Here is a 22811-nt window from a genome sequence, read left to right as displayed (position 1 = left end):
AAGCGGGCGCAGCCGCGCAGCTGGTGGTGCTCAGAGGGTTTGATTAGGCAGCGGTCATTATACAGCGGAGCGGTCATTATCATGAGATAACTCACCGCTGAATTAAGCGATTGACCAATCAGAATCAAGCATTCAACCAAGCCATGTAATAACATTAAACAATGTCTGCGTCACATAATCAGGGATGATCTCTGTGATGATGATGATGAACTAAGCCAATATGCTGGCACGAACTTTTCACATGTGTACAGACAACGTAAAAAATAAAATAGCTCTTTTTAAAACATATTGCACTTTTTATTATATATTTTTGGAGGGTCATGAATGAGATTCTCTTTGATTTGTCTTATACGGCTCACTTATGGTGCTGTTATAGCAGTGCAAAAGTGAACAAAAGTTCAGGTGGCTTATAATGATGCTTTTAGAATCTTATAATGATGCTTTTAGAATCTTATAATGATGCTTTTAGAATCTTTCTGAAACTCCCAAGATGGACCAGTGCAAGTGAAATGTTTGTGACTAGTAATGTACGGTCCACTTTTCATGCTGTACTGAGACATTTTATGTTCAGATTCATGTGTAGATTGAAGGAGTCAAAGAATGTATATATCGTGGCCTTAAGAGGGATCACACAGAGCGATACAAGGTTTATCTCTTGCTTTTGGAAACACTGGAGGCAATGTTTATGTTTTTTAATTGATATGGACTGTATCAAGTGAAAATAGTCTTGTATGTATAGGCTGTCTCTGTTTTATTGTTAGTTTTTGTGTCTTGTTTTGTATATGGACCTATAGGGCTCCATTTTCGTCACCGCTAAACCCCTTATCCCTAAACTTCTTTGCCTTTTTTTTTAAATATATTTTGTTAAACATTTTTAAATAGTTAAAATGGCCAGTCTACAACCTCACAACGTGTCAATGTAGATCGGCTACATTTACTAAATAGTAAAAAAAAAAGGCAAAGAAGTTTAGGGATAAGGGGTTTAGCGGTGACGGAAATGGAGCCCATAGTGTCTGCGATAAAGTTTATCATCATCATCATTAAAAAACTAAGTAAAATAATATTAATAATAACAGATGCAATTACAGTGCAGATGAGAAAAGAAAAGCGGCAAACATGAAGGTCTTTAGATGCGTTTTAAAATAAAAAAGAGTGGTAGCAGACCGGCAGTTTGTTCCAGATAATGTGGTGTATAAAAACTAAGCGCTGCCACGTTTAATTGTGGTTGTAGGAACAGAAAGCAGATCCTTTCCCAGATAGATAGAGAGGTCTGGATGGTTCATGATATCGTATATAAGGCCAGACATGTATTATGGCCTTAACCCATTCTGAACGGGAACCCCTTTTGGTGTTATAAGCATTATGTTATACTTTAGCTATTGAAAAATGGCAGATCTACAAAACAAGAATGTTTTTTAACTCTAATCTTTTCTTCTGGGAGGGGTCCCTGGAACAACATATTTTCAGATGGGGGTCGGCAGCCAATTACATAATAATCTTGGGGGTCCTTGACATGAAATAGTTGATAGAAACATGGGTTTTTCAGAAAAATGTCAGGATTTAGAAGGCATTTGTAGAATCGTCCTCAGTTCTAAATGGGTTAACTATTTAAAAGCTTTATAAACCCAAAGCAGAATTACATTTTTGAACATGTCAAAGATCAGTCAAGACATTTCATACGTATACTGACCTTGTGGAATCTGTTGACCAGGAACTGGGCTTGTATGTCACAAGTAGACCAAGCTAAGGAGGACATAAACAGAAGAAAGCGAAGGGCATTATTAATAGCTCTGGCATTTTTCATTAGGGTGATTATCAACTTTGTTTCAATTTTGTTTTGTTTTGAATGGGTATTGGGTAACTGAGTTGTGCTTGCAATGTACTGTAATTCTGCAAACTGTTCTTCAATCAATTAATCAATCAAACGTATCTATCGATCGGCTATGTTCACGTTATTTCCAGCACGTTCTTTGCGATGTCGCCCCACACTACCGCACATGCAACGACTAAAAATGTGAAAATAATCACACTCGGGACAGATTCAAGATATCATTTCAGCTCACAATCTGAAGATATTAGTAATGAAAGACTTAATAAATATGTGTCATATAGACTATAGAGTATACCCACTTCAAAAACATGTATAAAATCTAAATTAAATAAAAGGCCTTAATAAGAGATGCTATACTGTAAAACATGAATAATAATGACCTGGTACATGAGAGAATGAACTGAATAACGACATGCATGTCAGGTACAGGTGTGTGTGTGGAACAGTCTTCATGACTCGGACCCTTCCTCTCCCTCTCCTCAACGCTGTCCACCGGCTGGCTGATATACCCACTGCTGACACGCGCACGCACACACGCACGCACACTATATCAGTGTTGTGCCGCACTCACGCACGCACATGCATACACGCGCATTACATCAGAGCTGTGCCACATGCAGACACACGCACGCAAACACACAACATGCATGCACACACAACACACACACACACACACACACACACACACACACACACACACACACACACACACACACACACACACACACACACACACACACACACACACACACACACACACACACACACACACACACACACACACCCCATTTTCTTCTTTCTTCTTCCAAAGCCTAGTGGGAATATGCATGCACAGTTTCACACAAACCCGTCTTGATCACATGACTATGGAGAGCATGTGTACCGATTTGCGTGAAATTTGGATACAATCTGAAGGAGTAATATTAGAAAATGTGTTTTACATATGTCGGCCTCCTGGTGGCGCTATAAAGCAGATGTGAAAAATTCCAGGCAAAGGTTTTTCCTTGGCCTCTAGGGAGTTGGCATACAAAGTTATCCACAGATCCGTGCAGTTAGAGGTAAAACGCTTTTCGGCCAGTTATAGCGCCACCATGAGGCTGAGTTGAAAATGTTCATGTGTCATTTCTTCTTCGGCCTAGTGGGAATGTGCGTGCACAATTTCACGGAAATCACACGATGTGTTCATGATTTGCAGCCTTTTGTTTGAAACTGAGCACTCCTGCGAACTTTGGAAGCCAGGACAGACGCAGAGACAGTGACGCAGAGACAGTGACGCAGAGAGAGTGACGCAGAGACAGTGACGCAGAGAGAGTGACGCAGAGAGAGTGGCGCAGAGAGAGTGACGCAGAGAGAGTGGCGCAGAGAGAGTGACGCAGAGAAAGAGAGAGAGAGACGGCATACTATAGCATGCCGTTTTTTCATCATTTTTGAGGATTTGAAAAAAAGACGAAAATCACTCAGAGACCATGGATTATATATAGCCCATGGACTTGTAATACACACATGCACGTGCGCACACACATACACAGGGCACAGCAGCACGGTACAGCACAGTATGCTACAGTACAGTACAGTACAGTACAGTACAGTACAGTACAGTACAGTACAGTACAGTACAGTACAGTACAGTACAGTACAGTACAGTACAGTACAGTATGGTAAGGCACAGCACAGCACAGTACAGTACAGTATGGAACAGTACAGTATGGGACAGTATTGTACAGTACAGTATTGTACAGTACCGTATAGTACAGTATGGCACAGTTCAGTACGGTACAGTACAGTACAGTACAGAAGAGACTAGAAGAGACCTGTGCCCTTCTGGGCACAGGTCTCCACCAGGAGGATAGGAGTGTGCGTGTGATGTTTGGCAAAATGTTTAGGAGCAATATAAACGTGTGTGTGTGTGTCTGTGTGTGTGTGTGTGTGAGACGCGGCTTGGCCTGTTGTAGAGCATGTGTACCGATTTGCGTGAAATTTGGATCAAATCTGAAGGAGTAATATTAGAAAATGTGTTTTACATATGTCGGCCTCCTGGTGGCGCTATAAAGAGCAGATGTGAAAAATTCCAGGCAAAGGTTTTTCCTTGGCCTCTAGGGAGTTGGCATACAAAGTTATCCACAGATGTGCAGTTAGAGGTAAAACACTTTTGGGCCAGTTATAGCGCCACCATGAGGCTGAGTTGAAAATGTTCATGTGGCATTTCCTCCTCGGCCTAGTGGGAATGTGCGTGCACAATTTCACGGAAATCACACGATGTGTTCATGATTTGCAGCATTTTGTTTGAAACTGAGCACTCCTGCGAACTTTGGAAGCCAATCTTAGCCAATCAAGAAGGAGTCTGAGAAATCTGAAAGACCCGTTTCATTGAATGGCTCTAGAGAGACTGTGTACCAATTTGCGTGATGTTTGGACAAAATCTGTAGGTGTACTGTCCAAAAACTTGTTTTGCACAAAGCGGCCTCCTGGTGGCGCTATAACTGGCCGTTCTGGAAATTTTGGTGCAGAGGTTCATCATTGGCATCGAGGGAGTGTGTGTGCAAAATTTGGCATCGACCGGGTTAACGGTGCCGGAGATTAGCTGTTCACAGACGGAAGGACGGACACACACACGGACGGACGGACGGACGGACGGACGGAGTGCAAAAAATACTCTCTCCCCATGCCTTCGGCCTGGTGGAGACAATTACTGTTCATATCCCTATAACACTTGAACTATTGATACATGTGTGTATTCTCCTTGGGCTGAAAGACCCCTGGATTGGTGGATGCCTTGGGCTACATCTGGACTGAAAGGGGCCTGACCTATTCCTCTTTTCCCCAGTAGTAGGCAGTACTGAACATCTGACTTTTTAATGAGGTTATATACAGCAGTGCATGGTTGTCAAACATGTTCACGTCAAGGACCCTCACATTCTTATGCACGTGGATGGACCCCCATCTGAACACATTCATTCTTATGCACATGGACCCCCATCTGAACACATTCATTCTTATGCACATGGACCCCCATCTGAACACATCCATTCTTATGCACATGGACCCCCATCTGAACACATCCATTCATATTTGCCATTCGTTAGCTGTTGGGACGTAATGGGATGTTAGTAGGCCCTCGATTAAAAATAAATAAAAAATAAATAATAATAATAATAATATAATTATAATAATAATAATGAACTTAGAGCCCAAACCAAACCAAAGGGTCGAGACGGGACAACATTTCTTTTAACCAATTTAGACCTGACTATTCTACAAAATGTCTTGTAAATCCTGACAGTTTTCTGAAAAACCAATAGATATCAGTGGTTCTCAAACTATTTCATGTCAAGGAGCCCCAGAATTATCTGTATTTGGCCGCCGACCCCCATCTGAAAATATGCTGTTCCAGGGACACCCCCAGAAGCAAAGATTTGAGTTAAAAACGTTGGCTCTGAAAGAATAATATATTCAAAGATTTGCGCCATGGACATTTTCAACGATTTTTCAAAAATGGCGGCACTCGGTGCCGCGCTACGAGCTTGCAGATCTGCTATTTTTCCAATATAGTATAACATAATGCTTAAAACACCAAAAGGGTGTTCCCGACCCATCCTGGACGGATTAAAACTGTTTTGTCCCAATTAAGGAGTCCCTACTATACCGCTGTGGTTTGGAGGCTTTTTTTGACACTTCTGACGAGATCTCCTCGAACGATAGACAATTAAAAATCAGAGTGTGATTAATTAAAGGAGTCATTGAAGCGAGTGTTGTTTAATTAAGTGTTATTGTTTCAACCCTGTGTGTATAAACATCCTCTGAGGGCGATGAGTTAATTAAAAAAAACATACTTGTTCATTAAAAAAACATGTTAATGAACATGAAATAAAATAAATAAAGATGTTTGTGTCGCTGAGTCGTTGGGGGGCACGCTGGTCCATAGCTCTAACGCCCTATGGCTGGTCCATTAGAGCTATGGACCAGCGTGCCCTCCATAGGGCGTTAGAGCTATGGACCAGAACGCCCCCCATAGGGTGTTAGAGCTATGGACCAGAGCGCCCCCCATAGGGCGTTAGAGCTATGGACCAGAGCGCCCCCCCATAGGGCGTTAGAGCTATGGACCAGAGCGCCCCCCATAGGGCGTTAGAGCTATGGACCAGAGCGCCCCCCATAGGGCGTTAGAGCTATGGACCAGCGTGCCCCCCATAGGGCGTTAGAGCTATGGACCAGAGCGCCCCCCATAGGGCGTTAGAGCTATGGACCAGCGTGCCCCCCATAGGGCGCTAGAGCTATGGACCAGAGCGCTCCCCATAGGGCGTTAGAGCTATGGACCAGCATGCCCCCGCCATAGGGCATTAGAGCTATGGACCAGCGTGCCCCCCATAGGGCGTTAGAGCTATGGACCAGAGCGCCCCCCATAGGGCGTTAGAGCTATGGACCAGCGTGCCCCCCATAGGGCGTTAGAGCTATGGACCAGAGCGCCCCCCATAGGGCGTTAGAGCTATGGACCAGCGTGCCCCCCATAGGGCGTTAGAGCTATGGACCAGAGCGCTCCCCATAGGGCGTTAGAGCTATGGACCAGAGTGTGCCCCCCGCCATAGGGCATTAGAGCTATGGACCAGAGCGCCCCCCATAGGGCGCTAGAGCTATGGACCAGAGCGCTCCCCATAGGGCGTTAGAGCTATGGACCAGAGTGTGCCCCCCGCCATAGGGCATTAGAGCTATGGACCAGAGCGCCCCCCATAGGGCGTTAGAGCTATGGACCAGCGTGCCCTCCATAGGGCGTTAGAGCTATGGACCAGAGCGCCCCCCATAGGGCGTTAGAGCTATGGACCAGCGTGCCCTCCATAGGGCGTTAGAGCTATGGACCAGAGCGCCCCCCATAGGGCGTTAGAGCTATGGACCAGAGCGCCCCCCATAGGGCGTTAGAGCTATGGGCCAGAGCGCCCCCCATAGAGCGTTAGAGCTATGGACCAGAGCGCCCCCCATAGGGCGTTAGAGCTATGGACCAGAGTGTGCCCCCCGCCATAGGGCATTAGAGCTATGGACCAGAGCGCCCCCCATAGGGCGTTAGAGCTATGGACCAGCGTGCCCTCCATAGGGCGTTAGAGCTATGGACCAGAGCGCCCCCCATAGGGCGTTAGAGCTATGGACCAGCGTGCCCTCCATAGGGCGTTAGAGCTATGGACCAGAGCGCCCCCCATAGGGCGTTAGAGCTATGGACCAGAGCGCCCCCCATAGGGCGTTAGAGCTATGGACCAGAGCGCCCCCCATAGGGCGTTAGAGCTATGGACCAGAGCGCCCCCCATAGGGCGTTAGAGCTATGGACCAGCGTGCCCCCCATAGGGCGCTATAGAGCTATGGACCAGAGCGCTCCCCATAGGGCGTTAGAGCTATGGACCAGAGCGCCCCCCATGGGGCGTTAGAGCTATGGACCAGAGCGCCCCCCATGGGGCGTTAGAGCTATGGACCAGAGCGCCCCCCATGGGGCGTTAGAGCTATGGACCAGCGTGCCCCCCATAGGGCGTTAGAGCTATGGACCAGAGCGCCCCCCATGGGGCGTTAGAGCTATGGACCAGAGCGCCCCCCATAGGGCGTTAGAGCTATGGACCAGAGCGCCCCCCATAGGGCGTTAGAGCTATGGACCAGAGCGCCCCCCATGGGGCGCTAGAGCTATGGACCAGAGCGCTCCCCATAGGGCGTTAGAGCTATGGACCAGAGTGTGCCCCCCGCCATAGGGCATTAGAGCTATGGACCAGAGCGCCCCCCATATGGCGTTAGAGCTATGGACCAGAGCGCCCCCCATGGGGCGTTAGAGCTATGGACCAGCGTGCCCCCCATAGGGCGTTAGAGCTATGGACCAGCGTGCCCCCCATAGGGCGTTAGAGCTATGGACCAGCGTGCCCCCGCCATAGGGCGTTAGAGCTATGGACCAGCGTGCCCCCCATAGGGCGTTAGAGCTATGGACCAGCGTGCCCCCCATAGGGCGTTAGAGCTATGGACCAGCGTGCCCCCCATAGGGCGTTAGAGCTATGGACCAGCGTGCCCCCCATAGGGCGGTAGAGCTATGGACCAGAGCGCCCCCCATAGGGCGTTAGAGCTATGGACCAGCATGCCCCCGCCATAGGGCATTAGAGCTATGGACCAGAGTGTGCCCCCCGCCATAGGGCATTAGAGCTATGGACCAGCGTGCCTCCCATAGGGCGTTAGAGCTATGGACCATAGTACAGTACAGTACAGTACAGTACAGTACAGTACAGTACAGTACAGTACAGCGTCAGAAGAGTCTCAAAAGTAGAGCAGCAGAGTTTTAGCACAGTCTCAAAGGTCTCACATATTTGTAACTCACAAGTTCAGATTTGCAACTCACGTGAGTGAACTCACAGGTTCACATTTGTGTTTTGTATCCACAAGTTCAGATTTGTGTTTTGTGTTTTGTATCCGTGTTTCGCATCTGTGTTTTGTATGTGTTTTGTATTTGTGTTTTGTATCTGTAATTTGCATCTGTGTTTTGTATCCGTGTTTCACATCTGTGTTTTGTATTTGTGTTTCAAACACAGATGCGAAACACGGATACAAAACACAGATGCAAATTACAGATACAAAACACAAATACAAAACACAAATACAAAACACAGATGCGAAACACGGATACAAAACACAGATGCGAAATACAGATACAAAACACAAATCTGAACTTGTGGATACAAAACACAAATGTGAACCTGTGAGTTCACTCACGTGAGTTGCAAATCTGAACTTGTGAGTTACAAATCTGTAATATTTACTGTGACACTTTTGATACACCTGGCCATTAGCCAGGTGTGTGTCCAAAAACGTATAGTTAATGCACTTTGTAGAGCAGTATAGCAATATTCACATACCTACAGTGGTGGAAAGAAACTAAGTTTATAGTCTACTTTTAATGAGCAAAATCAATTTCCGTTAGGACAAATAAATAGTGTGTCTGTCTCTCTGTCTGCTAGAAAGGCACGCCAAATCAACATGCAGGTATGAAGAGTTGAGCAGCAGCACCGCCTACTGGTCAGAGTGTTACATTACGTGTGGATTTAACAACAACAACACAATTAACACACACTATAAACACTATAGCAATGACTACCATCACACTATAGAGATATTTAACACTTTAACAAAGGGGGTAAATAATTTACTGCAGTGCACATTCACCTTTAATAATAAACCTTTTAATAAGGCTAAATGACTGCACCACAATACTTCTGTTTCAAACTGAAACAACACATTTATTTGTTTGTTTTCTTCAGAATACATCAATGAATGCATTTAAATATGACTTATCTGAGGCACAGAAAGAGCTCTCTCTCTCTCAGTTATAAACATTACTGTGACTGTCTCTCTCTCTCTCTCTCTCTCTCTCTCTCTCTCTCTCTCTCTCTCTCTCTCTCTCTCTCTCTCTCTCTCTCTCTCTCTCTCTCTCTCTCTCTCTCTCTCTCTCTCTCTCTCTCTCTCTCTCTCTCTCTCTCTCTCTCTCTCTCTCTCTCTCTCTCTCTCTCTCTCTCTCTCTCTCTCTCTCTCTCTCTCTCTCTCTCTCTCTCTCTCTCTCTTAAACATTAATGTTACTAACAAGGTTATGAGCAATCAAATATATCCATATATCACCGTTATAAAATAGAATATGTATTATCTATGGTCAGATAATACATGTTCTATCTTATAACAATAATGTATAGATATATATGATGGTTAATAAATATATCCATATATAATTGTTAATAAAATAGAACATGTTATATTTTCTATCGTCGCATTTCATGCGTCTACGTCTTGGCGGGGCCGCGACCCATGATGGACTTCTTGGTGTTCCTCTCGGGCTTCAGGAGCATGATGTAACACTTGGGCGCAAACAGCGCCACCAGCAGGCCGAAGCTGGACGCCAGGATGGCGAACACCTCCACCACGTCGGCGTACTTGCCCGGCGAGCTGACGTACGCCGGCACGAAGGCGACCCACACGGCGCAGAAGATCAGCATGCTGAACGTGATCAGCTTGGCCTCGTTGAAGTTGTCCGGCAGGTTCCTCGCCATGAACGCCAGGGCGAAGCTGAGGAGCGCCAGCACGCCGATGTAGCCCAGCAGCACGGCGAAGCCCGTCGTCGAGCCCACCGCGCACTCGTACACGATCTTGTCGCTGTGGTACCGCGTGTTCTTGTGCGGCGTCGGCGAGGCCGACGCGAGCCAGGCCACGCAAATGATGGCCTGGACGGAGGTGAGCGCCAGCACCGTGGCCCTCTGCTGCGTCGTGCCGAACCACTTCATGATGGAGGCGCCGCCGGGCTTGGAGGCCCTGAACGCGGCCAGCACCACCATGGTCTTCACCAGGATGCACGAGACGCACAGCACAAAGCTGATGCCGAACGCCGCGTGCCTCAGCTGGCACGTCCACAGCTGCGGGTGTCCGATGAACAGCAGCGAGCACAGGAAGCACAGCTTCAGCGACAGCAGCAGCTGGAAGCTGAGCTCGGAGTTGTTGGCGCGCACCATGGGCGTGTCGCGGTGGTAGACGAAGACGGCCAGGACGCCGGCGCAGAGCAGCGTGCCCAGCAGCGAGATGGTGGTCAGGGAGATGCCCAGGGCCTCGTGGTAGGACAGGTACTCCATGCTCTTGGGGACGCACCGGTCATGCCGGGCGTTGGACCAGAAGTCCTCTGGACAGACGGCGCACTCTGGGGAGTCTGACAAACACACGCCACAGGAGGTCACAACTCACAAAGGGACAGTCTCGTCCTAAAAAAAAGGCACAACTTTGCTACATGCTGCTATGCAACTATAAAATGAGAAAACTATTCTGTCGGTGTTGCAGAGTCCACTTTGTTCCTTGTTTTTCTTGTAATTAACGTAAAGTAAAGTATTCCATTGATCCACGTTGGAACACAGTTGATTGATTTCATTAGACCCCTTGGTGTGGTTGTTATGTGCAATGATGTCTTCCCTTTGTATTTAGGGTTTCTTCCTGGATGCTGACACCTTGACAGTCAAACGTGCCAATGAAAAAAACACAGACGACATTTTAACAAATATTATACACATTTTTGAAAATAATCTTCCTCCGTATATAATAATAATACCCGATGGTCATGTTTTAAGGTGGACAAAAAAATCACGGCACTCCATCTTTAACACTTAGGCCACTATCATTTATTGAAAAATTAGGATCTAATTCACGCCAGCATTTTTTTAATTTTAGCTCTTATTTTGAAAAGCCGCCATTTCCGGTCCATAAGCAGTATGTCTTAACCTAGGAAACTACATGGAGCGGACAGGCCTTGTTTACCATCTGAAGCCAGACCGGAGCTCTGCAGAGCTCCAGATCATCATATCTGTGCCGTCAAAGAAACGCTGTTTTGACCAAAATGCCATATGGGACAAGGAATAGGAGATACAGGCGATTGAAAGAAATGGATAGAATGGATTATTATGTCGACGACGATTTAAGATGGGCGATCCAGTGATGTGCTAACAACACAGCTAGCTAACCGGCTAACGTGAGTAGCATTATGGCTCGAGCAATCGAACGCGCCATAAAAGCGCAATTGCCGTAGGCCGTCGCCAATGGCGTTAAGCGTCAGTATCAAAATTAGGCTTCAATTGACTTTAATCGTCGGCAATGGCGCGGAAACGGTTAAGTGGTGAGATGGTTAGGGTACGAACCAAGCCCCCAGAACCGAGAGGGAGAACTGAACATTGTGGACATGCTGGCCGGTCATCATAGGTAGCCTACTGTAGCATATTACGGCTGGGGCCAGACATACAGTATGCACGAGACAAAATTGCTTCGTCCAATGTGGGCTCGACTCACGAGCTTGCGCTCGGGCCTCGGGGGTGACACTACTTACTGGACATGCAAGATGACACAAAACAAGTCGTAGAGGGCAAATAGGCCTCGTCCGACACACATTTCCAACCTGGAAGAAGGGGTGAAACGGGAGTTATGCGCTGGGTCGGGTGAGCAACTCAAGTGGATGGGAGGGGATTTCCGGTGACCTTTCTATTATGTCTTTAACTCTATGGCGCGAACGCTTCCAAGATGGCTCAAAACCGCAGATGTAAACAAACCTGAATGGACTAGAAATGTCTAAATGGACTAGTTAACACTTAGGCCGCTATCATTTATTGAAAAATTAGGATCTAATTCACGCCAGCATTTTTTAAATTTGAGCTCTTATTTTGAAAAGCCGCCATTTCCGGTCCATGAGCAGTAGTCATAACCTAGGAAACTACACGGAGTGGACAGGCCTTGTTTACCATCTGAAGCCAGACCGGAGCTCTGCAGAGCTCCAGATCGTCATATCTGTGCCGTCAAAGAAACGCTGTTTTGACCAAAATGCCATCTGGGACAAGGAATAGGAGATACAGGCGATTGAAAGAAATGGATAGAATGGATTATTATGGCGACGACGATCTAAGATGGGCGATCCAGTGCTGTGCTAACAACACAGCTAGCTAACCGGCTAACGTGAGTAGCATTATGGCTCGAGCAATCGAACGCGCCATAAAAGCGCAATTGCCGAAGGCCGTCGGCAATGGCGTTAAGCGTCAGTATGAAAATTAGGCGTCAATTGACTTTAATCGTCGGCAATGGCGCTGAAAGTATTAATGTGAACCAACCGGTCTCGTTGCTGATCTGCCCGTCAGAACAGGCGATGCAGTCGAAGCAGCAGACCGGTTCCCCTTTCCTTCTGGCCAGACGAGTTCCAGGCGAACAGCTCTCACTGCACACTGACCGAGGAGGCTGCAATGACAATGATACTGTACATTACATTAGATTCATCTCAGCTCTCAGTGCACTGCAAAATAACAACGGTCAATTTCACTATTAAACTTCTAAACCAATGGTTTTCAACCAGTGGGCCTTCAATCAATCAATCTTTATTTGCCTTGAGGGGGTTCCAGGTGGTCCCCAGCTAAACGATCGAAAGTTGGTAAACAAATGCACCCTTATAGATCTTTAACTCTTGAGAGCGTAAAATGAAACCAAATGGACCCTCCCGGGTCCATTTGGTTTCATTTTACGCTCTACTTAATCTATAAGATCGAGTTGTAGTTGCATCCAGACTGAGACAGATCTCCTCAAATCAGATTTGAATCAGATGTGAAACCACCTCTGAATGTGACTCAAGTCACATTTTGTAAAAATCTGATTACATGTGCCCTGTCTGCATTTAGACTAATTTAAACAAATGTGATTTCAATCCGGATGTGGATCAGATCTGATTCAGGCTAGATTTGGCTGCCAAGTGTAAACGGGGCCTTAATTATTCCAGATAAACGAGACCTCGTTAGACTCGAAGCCCCAGAAGATCTCGTCTTCGTCCAGGACCAGTTCTTCCTCGCCGGAGGACATCCTGGCCACGCCCACGGTCCGGAGCTCGACGCCGCCGCCGTCAGGAAGCCACGCCCAGTTCATGACATCATAGATTGGTAGAGGATCGCCGTTCTCATCAAATGATACATGATCACCAGCTGGCGTGGTGAAGCTGACCGCCTCCAGGTAATGAACGAGCTGGACACATTATGAAAGACACACACATACAGAGACCTAAATACAACTCTATTATATGCAATAATACGCTATACTGTAGTTATAGAGAATATAAACTGTTGCGGCTGATTGATAGCGATCCCCAATAAATGTATCAGCCGGCAGGCTAAGCCTGGGAGATTAAAACTGTATGACTCACAATGTCCAAACTCAAGTATAATTCCTAGGACGTCTGTGGACATCTTGGGCACAAATTGTGTTAAAATGCTTTTACGTCTGTGAAGTAAATAAAGCGGGTCATGTTTGGAATTGTTAACAGCTGAAATCAATCATATAAATATCAGTATGCCGATATTACTTGCAGGCCACCTTAAATGAAGGTGGGGTGCTGCATGTGGCCCCCAGTTGGCTGCCAGTTGCCCATGTATGCCCTAGAGGAGAGCATATACGTGAAGAATCCACCTGCCATGGTTGTACGGTGGTCGGCGTGGCACAGCTGTTCCCGGGGAAGGGCCCCGTGCCCGGGGCACACTGCAGCATGTCGTGCAGGGCGTGTGCCAGCGCGTACACCGCCTTGTACACGTTGTACTCGGCCCGGAGGTCCGACACGTCCAGCAGGGCCGTCTCCGCCGTGCCCAGGTCCTCCCGTCCGCTGCACACCCTTCCTCCTCCTCCTCCTCCTCCTCCTCCTCCTCCTCCTGCTCCGTCGTCGTCCAGCCAGCGTGACGTGACGGGGGCAAACCGGCACCCGAACGTGTGCTCCCAAAACTGCCTCAGCTGTGAGGAGAAACAATTAGGCATTTAGCAGACGCTCTTAATCTGAGAGTGACTTACAGTAAGCAAGAGGGGTTCCTGGAATAACATATTTTCAGATGGGGGTCGGTGGCCAATTTCATATCATTTTTGTGGTCCTTGACATGAAATATTGAGCACCACTGATACAGAAACATAGGGTTTTTCAGAAAACTGTCAAGATTTAGAAGACATTTTTTAAATTTCAGGCCAAAATGGGTTAAAGTACATTTTTGAGCGGTGCTGGCCGCTCCTATGCATAGCTTTGTGTGTACGTAGGTGTGTTTGAGCATGTGTTTGTGTTCGTAGCACGGAATGTGATGATTTGATTAGCTGATGTATGATGATGTATGATCATAAGATGGCCACTCACTTCACACTTCTGTAAAGCTGTCACGTGACAATAAAGTGATTGTGGTTATTGTTTTCTTGCACAGTAAACGAAACAAACAAACGCTCACCAGGTTGTCTTCACGGACGTTGTCGGGGTCTTCGTCGTCGGGCCGGAGGTTCAGCAGGAAGTCCCTGAGTCCCGGGATCTCGCCGCGACGGATGGCGATCCCCAGGGTGCCTGTCAGGTACGGCATGAATTGTGGAGTCTGGAAGCCTGGGTACGTGGCCCACGAGACACTGGCCATCCACTGTAGTCCCGTCAGGTTCTGTCTTATTACCTGTGTGATAAACATCATGACTTCATTACCATGGCTACAGATGCGGCCTTACATCAAAATCCTGACAGTTTTCTGAAATACCTGTTACTATATCAGTGGTTCTCAAACTATTTCATGTCAAGGACCCCAAAAATGATATGTAATTGGCCACCGACCCCCAACACAAACATTGAATGCCATTAACAATGAATGGCCATTTTTGAGTGTTTGTGTAAACACAAACATTGAAGACGAAGGTGAGGACACAAATTCTCATTGGCCGGAATGAGATGATGTATGATGATAAGAGCGACCCTCACTTCACACAGGTGTGATTCTTTTCTTATGTTTTTTTTTTCCGCATAGCTCCCGGCAGCCATCGTGGACGCCACCTTGAAAATGATGCCTTAATTCCAGAATACGTTTTTCCTACTTTCTTTAGTATGTTATTTAGCACACCCAATAGTAACAGAATCCAATTACTTGGGGTTTCAACCAAATCTATACTATATCTAATATTGGAGTCACTGCAAACAGACCACTAGGGAGTCGTGCCCAACTCGTTCAAACCCGTACCTACTACCTAACAGTTAACACCATACCAAAAATCTGAAACTTGTCACCAAAAGTCAAATCATTACGAGTTCCTCTCCATCCATCCATCCATCCATCCATCCATCCATCCATCCATCCATCTTACCTCGTCCATCATCTTTATCATGTGTGCTCCCAGTTCGAACACAGCCACCACTCTGGCCGTGGACGTCTTCATGACAGAAACGATCCTCCGCAGCTCTGCCGGGTCACTGTCGCCGGGCAGAACCTCGATGTAGGCCAGACACGCCTCGCCAGACCGTTCCAGGTCCAACTGGGAAGTACAAAGTGGTGGGAAAATAACTTTAAAGTAAAAGTATCAATACTGCAATGTTGATGTACTCCGTTCACCGTCCACTAACAGTATCAACCAGGGTTGCATTCAGTCCACTAACAATTGTTGATCGACAAGTAAATAAAAATAACAGAGTTTTGCATCCTTCTCAGCTATCTGTGGGGACACATTTGAACCCAACCCCACCACTGTTTGGGAGAGCAGTGCTGTAAAAATAATGCGTTGCCGTACCTTTAAGGACCTGGCAGCGTTGCGTCCATACGCATCATCACTGACCACAAGCCCCACCCACGTCCAGCCGAACCTCTTCATAAGCTGCTGCATGGCTCTCACCTGATTGGTTAAGAATGGAGAGGTAAGAGACCTGATTGGTTAAGGATGGAAAGGCTAGACACCTGATTGGTTAAGGATGGAGAGGCAAGACACCTGATTGGTTAAGAATGGAGAGGTATAGAGACCTGATTGGTTAAGGATGGAGAGGCAAGACACCTGATTGGTTAAGGATGGAGAGGTAACTAGTACCTGGAAGGCGTCACTTGGGATGGTCCTGAAGAAGGAAGGGTACAGTCTCCGGTCACTCAAACACGAACAGGTGGCAAAATAACTGACCTGAAAAATGTTCCAAAAAAAATATGTTATGTATTTTTTTTTTATTTTTTTTTACCACCAAATCATAGTGCTTTTATCCAAAGCGCTTTACAGAGATTGTGCATTACATTCACCCATTCAGACACACATTCATACACAGATGACGGCGGAAACCATGCAAGGCACCAAACTGCATGCTCATCGGGAGCAAGTAGGGTTCAGAGTCTTGCTCATGGACACTTCATGGACAAAACCCATCCGGCCATTCTACTGGCCACTCTACCCACTGATCCACTGTCACCCACGTTAACTCATTCACCGCCACCAGGGGGCGCCAAAAGTCCCAGACCGCCACCATATATATCTTTTTTTATTTCATTTTATTTTATTTCTTTCTAAAAAAATAAAATCTAAAAAAAAAAGTTAAAAAAAAATGTTTTGGCGCTCCAGGACATCATGGAAAAGAAGTTAAATAAGTCCTTGGCGACCAAGCATTTTCTAGAATCTAGATCTCCCTTCATTCCACTTCAGCGGCGAAAACCATTGCATTTTCAACTGAGAATAACAAATGGACGTTTATTGTAATGTTTTTGCGAACTAGTATTGCAGTCGCTGTACCACAATGTTGTGACGAATAGACAGCTGAGCCAGAAGGCAAAGCTCTCATCACCTGACCTATGGTCATGAAGTCATGAGGTAATGACAGATCTCCTGTGTTTAGTGTTCTAGGGTATAAGTACAGATTACTTACCAAAGGTACATGTTACAGACTTAGTACACTAGTAGACATGTATGAGTATACATATATATATATAAGTACAAATGACAGATTACTTACCAGAGGTACATGGTACAGACCTAGAATACTAGACATGGCGATGGACTGCGTCGACGACTCTGGTCCGATGACACCCAGCACGGGAGGGGAGGAGCCGGCGGCGCAGCTTTCGTCCAATCGCACACGCTCCTCCCGGCCGCTGACCAATGAGACGGCGGCCTTGAAGCCGACACCCAGCACGATGCAGCAGGTGTCGTAGAGGCGGAACCCCAGCGTCACGTTGGGCAGGAGGGCGGGGTCAGCGTTGATCTCCGCCACGGCGAACGCCATGACCTGCGACTGTCGGAAACCTAGCACGTCGAAACTGTATGTCGAAACAGTTGAACATTTCCGTTGCCAATGGGAATTTAATGTTTGTTTAATGTTTGACCCACAAATGGGTTTGGGAAACAATTGTAGGCCTATAACTCACCTGTAGCAGATTGGTTCCTGATGCTTGGTGGTGAAGCTCAGCTCAGGGTACTTTGGTTCGATATGGACGGGAAACAACCCCCCCAGGACCAAGTCTCCTGCCTTCACAAAACACACAACATGATGCATGGAAACTACCCTCCCAGCACCAAGTCTCCTGCCTTCACAAAACACACAACAAGATGCATGGAAACTACCCTCCCAGCACCAAGTCTCCTGCCTTCACAAAACACACAACAAGATGCATGGAAACTACCCTCCCAGCACCAAGTCTCCTGCCTTCACAAAACACACAACATGATGGATGGAAACTGTGGGAAAAAGTACTCGCATTTTTTACTCAAATAAAAGTATCAATACTTGAGCTTGTAGATCTGTTGTTTTCAAAAGATTTGCATGCATGAACATTCTGCATAATGAGTAATTTTACGTTTGGTAATTTAAATACATTTTAATGCAATACTTCTGTACTTTTTCTCAAGTACATTTTTGAATTCCAGACTTTTACTTGCAACAGAGTATTTCTATATAGCAGCATTGATACTTTTACTACAAAACATTCACCACTGCAATTCAGTGTGCTTCACATCAAGTAAAGGAAACACAATTTTGAGCACCGCGTCTGTCACAGTCATGCGCAGAGCAAGTTCAGTCAGGAAACTCAGTGAAGTTGCTGCCGACCGTTCATTGGGCCGCCTCAGCATCACGTTCTCATTCACATGATTCACTTCATCCAATCATTTAAACTGCAAGTTTGCACTGCTCATCCTGCTTGCTTGCTGCTGCACACTGATACTGTTGCGCTGCTGTCTGCTTAAACTGCTGCTGCTCACCCTCCTCCACCCCAGCTACCACCTGTCTCACCCTCCTCCACCCCAGCTACAACCTGTCGTTTTGGATCTGCTGTTTAGGTATACGGGGGATTCAGAGTCCCTAAGGTTGGGACTGATGCGCTTGATCTGAGTACCTAAAAAGCGGATCCAATTCATCGCCAAACCATAATAGATATATTGCTCATTTTATATTCAATAAATATATTCCTTCCATTCATGAGTTGTCCTGACTGAAATAACATTAAACAATGTCTGCATCACATAATCAGGGATGATCTCTGTGATGATGATGATGATGATGTGCAGCATCAGTGCTGTAAACTATATGGCCAAGCCAATATGCTGGCACGAACTTTTCACATGTGTACAGACAACGTAAAAAATATTGCACTTTTTATTATATATTTTTGGAGGGTCATGAATGAGAGTCTCTTTGCTTGGTCTTATACGGCTCACTTATGGTGCCGTTATAGCAGTGCAAAAGTGAACAAAACTTCAGGTGGCTTATATTATAATGATGCTTTTAGAATCTTTCTGAAACTCCCAAGATGGACCAGTGCAAGTGAAATGTTTGTGACTAGTAATGTACGGTCCACTTTTCATGCTGTACTGAGACATTTTATGTTCAGATTCATGTGTAGATTGAAGGAGTCAAAGAATGTATATATCGAGGTTTATCTCTTGCTTTTGGAAACACTGGAGGCAATGTTTATGTTTTTTAATAAATTGATATGGACTGTGAAAATAGTCTGGTATGTATAGGCTGTCTCTATGTTTTATTGTTAGTTTTTGTGTCTTGTTTTGTATATGGACCTACAGTATTGGGCTCCATTTTCGTCACCGCTAAACCCCTTATCCCTAAACTTCTTTGCCTTTTTTTTATTAATATTTTGCTAAACATTTTTGAATAGTTAAAATGGCCAGTCTACAAGCTCACAACGTGTCAATGTAGATTGGCTAGTTGAGCTATTCTCTAAACTGCCTCCCCCTGGCCAGCCGGGGCACCTGATGGAGGGGAAAGGAACTGGTTGGAATAACGTGTTCCTTCCATGCGCTACGTCCAACCAGAGAAACTCCCCCCTGTCAGGTGTAAAGGAGCAACTTGGACACTCGGGCATGAAGGAAGCATGAGTTCAAGTCCATTGCTCTCCCCATATATGGGGACTAGGTTGGCGGAGGGTGTGTAGAGCCCAGGATCACATTAGATAATTGACACAGGGGTGAAAAAATGGGTTACAAAATCGTGGGATAAAAAAAATGAAAACAAAACAAAACAAAGTAAAATAATATTAATAATAACAGATGGAATTACAGTGCAGAGGAGAAAAGAAAAGAGGAACAGAAAAGTAATCAAAGGCAGCCAAACATGAAGGTCTTTAGTTGCGTTTTAAAATAAATAAGAGTGGTAGCAGACCGGCAGTTTGTTCCAGATAATGTGGTGTATAAAAACTAAGCGCTGCCACGTTTAATTGTGGTTGTAGGAACAGAAAGCAGATCCTTTCCCAGATAGATAGAGAGGTCTGGATGGTTCATGATATCGTATATAAGGCCAGACATGTATTATGGCCTTAAACTATTTTAAAGCTGTATAACCCCACAGCAGAATTACATTTTTGAAATCAAATATTTGACACAGAAAGGGACAGAGCAAAAAATAAATAAACATGTCAAATATCAGTCAAGACATTTCATACGTATACTGACCTTGTTGAATCTGTTGACCAGGAACTGGGCTTGTATGTCACAAGTAGACCAAGCTAAGGAGGACATAAACAGAAGAAAGCGAAGGGTATTATTAATAGCTCTGGCAAATTTCATTAGGGTCATTATCAACTTTGTTTCAATTTTGTTTTGTTTTGAATGGGTATTGGGTAACTGAGTTGTGCTTGAAATGTACTGTAATTCTGCAAACTGTACTTCAATCAATGAATCAATCAAACGTATCTATCGATCGGCTATGTTCACGTTATTTCCAGCACGTTCTTTGCGATGTCGCCCCACACTACCGCACATGCAACGACTAAAAATGTGAAAATAATCACACTCTGGACAGATTCAAAGACTTAACAAATATGTGTCATATAGAGTATACCCACTTAAAAAACATGTACAAAATCTAAATGAAATAAAAGGCCTTAATAAGAGATGCTATACTGTAAAACATGAATAATAGTGACCTTGTACATGAGAGAATGAACAGAATAACGACATAATAATGCATGTCAGGTACAGGTGTATGTGTGGAACAGTCTTCATGACTCGGACGCCTCCTCTCCCTCTCCTCAACGCTGTCCACCGGCTGGCTGATATACCCACTGCTGACACGCACACGCACACACGCACACTATATCAGTGCTGTGCCGCACTCACACACATGCATACACGCGCATTCATTACATCAGAGCTGTGCCACATGCAGACACACGCACTCACGCACACACAGATACACACGCAAACACACAACATGCATGCACGCACTGTCGCACACACACACAAATGTGCATGCAGCATGAGCGCACGCACACGTGCACACGCACGCACAAACACACACACAGTGACACACGCACGCGTCAGTGCTGCGCCACCCACCACATATGGCATTAGGATAGTAACTAAAGTACATTTTACTTGAGTGCTGTACTTAAGTATATATATTTTTTGGGAGTATTGATTTTATGACTACCGCTATGTTAAAGTAAATAGAAATATTGATATTTTGACTTGGTATACTCTTGGCACCCACACTTACCAGAACGAAAATACATCGCTTGGATTCACCTGGGACGTATCCTCAGTGATGTATCCCAACTAGGTCATCGAGGTTTCGGGTCTCGCGGACATCTACCCCTCACTCGGGTGACCCAGCCGGGGTGATCAAGTCCCGATTTACGTCCCAGTAGCTACCCTTGTAATGGGAATTTTAGAATGCCAACTACAGTGCCAAATATATGCATTATTGTGTATTTATCTTCCTTCCATTACGTCTCTTTGCTCACCAATGTGCTCAGTCTAATTCATGCAGCTGTCAATCTAACAGCTGATTTGACTCCTCCACGCTGTCAGCAAAGGTATACTTATTTGTGTCGGCCTTATGTTTAGCGCAGATCCTTATATGGACAGTTAGTATTTGCATCTCTGTTAAGACAAGACTATAAGGACTGTCTGAGGATGGGGTTGGGGAGGCTTGCGCCCGGAGGGGCTGCTGGAACAGGCAAGGAGGCCTGTTCCTCACTCTCTGTATGTTGTTTCTCTGCTGAATCTTCTTAATAAATTCTCAATACTTCACCCTGAAGAACTTTGTCATTCCTTCATCTTTGGAAGATGATTTAATCTACAACATATGGCGACGAGGATGGGATGAATGCTTTGCTGTAATCAACAGAACTCAAAGATGAAGGGATTTCTCCAGATGGACAAAGACGAGATGACCACAGAAGCAAGCTATGCAGAATCAACAAGAACTGATCATCAACTCTACAAGACTCTACAAGTCTACAAGATTGAGCAAGTCTACAAGATTGAAACCTCACAGATTGACAATAATTCTGTGATGACTGCAAGGACTAATTTCAACAGCCAGTGATGATTAGCAGAGAGATGCTTTCACCAGCAATGACAGTACGTCTGCTAAGAGCAGCACCGCCACCAACGATCTCAATGCTGTCACCATGCACCAACGGAGGTGACAAAATCGACACCATGAATGACACCAAGAGACTTTGCCACAGCAGGAGACCAAGCCACAGATACACATGCACACAATTCAATTCAATTCAATTCAAAGGGCTTTATTGGCATGAGAAAACATACGTTTACATTGCCAAAGCAGAAAGCACAATACAACAATACAGCAATACAATCAAAACAAAAAATATGTACATTTGAACGTCAGAATCTTCAATAGATCAATTTCTATATTGTACCAAGATCACTGGATGCAGGTATAGTGCAGGAATATACACAATGATTAGTCTTTAGGGTGGTTGTGTTCCGTTTGATATCCTTCTCCTATCACAGCAACTCACGAATCTTGCTGCTGTGTTTGCACATTGTTGTACTTCGCCCAGCAGATATGGGAGTTTTTTGTCATTGGTCATGTTTTCAAAATCTCCGTGTGTGGTTGTAATCTGTGGGAAGTATGTGTCTCTGATGTCTTGGTACAATGGACAGATGGTTAGGAAGTGTAGCTCGGTTTCCACTTCATTTTGTGTGCAGTGGGTGCATAGTCTGTCTTCTCTCGGGATACAGGTCTGCCTATGACGGCCTTTCTCGATCGCAAGACTGTGTTCGCTGAGTCTGTAGTACCTAGTTAGGATTTTTCTTTGTTTTGGGTCGGTCACGGTGCTCAGGTATTCTGCCACTGCGTATTCTCTGTTTAGGGCCAGATAGCATTCTAGTTTACTCTGCTTTTGTGTTGCTTCTTTCCAATGTGTCAGGTAGTTTTCCTTTTGCTGTTTTATAATTTGGTTTAGTCCAATGG

General features: G+C 45.5%; 1 protein-coding gene across 1 annotated transcript in view; it reads right to left on the bottom strand.

Moving 5' to 3' along the window:
- Window positions 1–9412: 9412 nt before the first annotated feature.
- LOC306917394 (extracellular calcium-sensing receptor-like) overlaps window positions 9413–22811 on the bottom strand; it is a 52670-nt gene continuing 39271 nt past the window's right edge. The window contains exons 3-13 of the mRNA XM_079495614.1: window positions 20036–20088; window positions 17500–17600; window positions 17088–17391; window positions 16184–16270; window positions 15893–15994; window positions 15473–15640; window positions 14584–14793; window positions 13793–14107; window positions 13124–13351; window positions 12457–12580; window positions 9413–10523 (exon numbers count right to left, since the gene is read on the bottom strand). Coding sequence (XP_079351740.1) covers window positions 9610–10523; window positions 12457–12580; window positions 13124–13351; window positions 13793–14107; window positions 14584–14793; window positions 15473–15640; window positions 15893–15994; window positions 16184–16270; window positions 17088–17391; window positions 17500–17600; window positions 20036–20088 — 2606 coding nt within the window. The 3' untranslated portion in view covers window positions 9413–9609. The remainder of the gene's footprint in view (window positions 10524–12456; window positions 12581–13123; window positions 13352–13792; window positions 14108–14583; window positions 14794–15472; window positions 15641–15892; window positions 15995–16183; window positions 16271–17087; window positions 17392–17499; window positions 17601–20035; window positions 20089–22811) is intronic.

The sequence above is a fragment of the Electrona antarctica genome (assembly GCF_951216825.1).
Source record: "Electrona antarctica genome assembly, chromosome: 24".
NCBI classification, from domain to species: Eukaryota; Metazoa; Chordata; class Actinopteri; order Myctophiformes; family Myctophidae; genus Electrona; species Electrona antarctica.
Note: the sequence above shows the minus strand (reverse complement) of the source record. Positions and strands in the feature narration are given on the sequence as shown.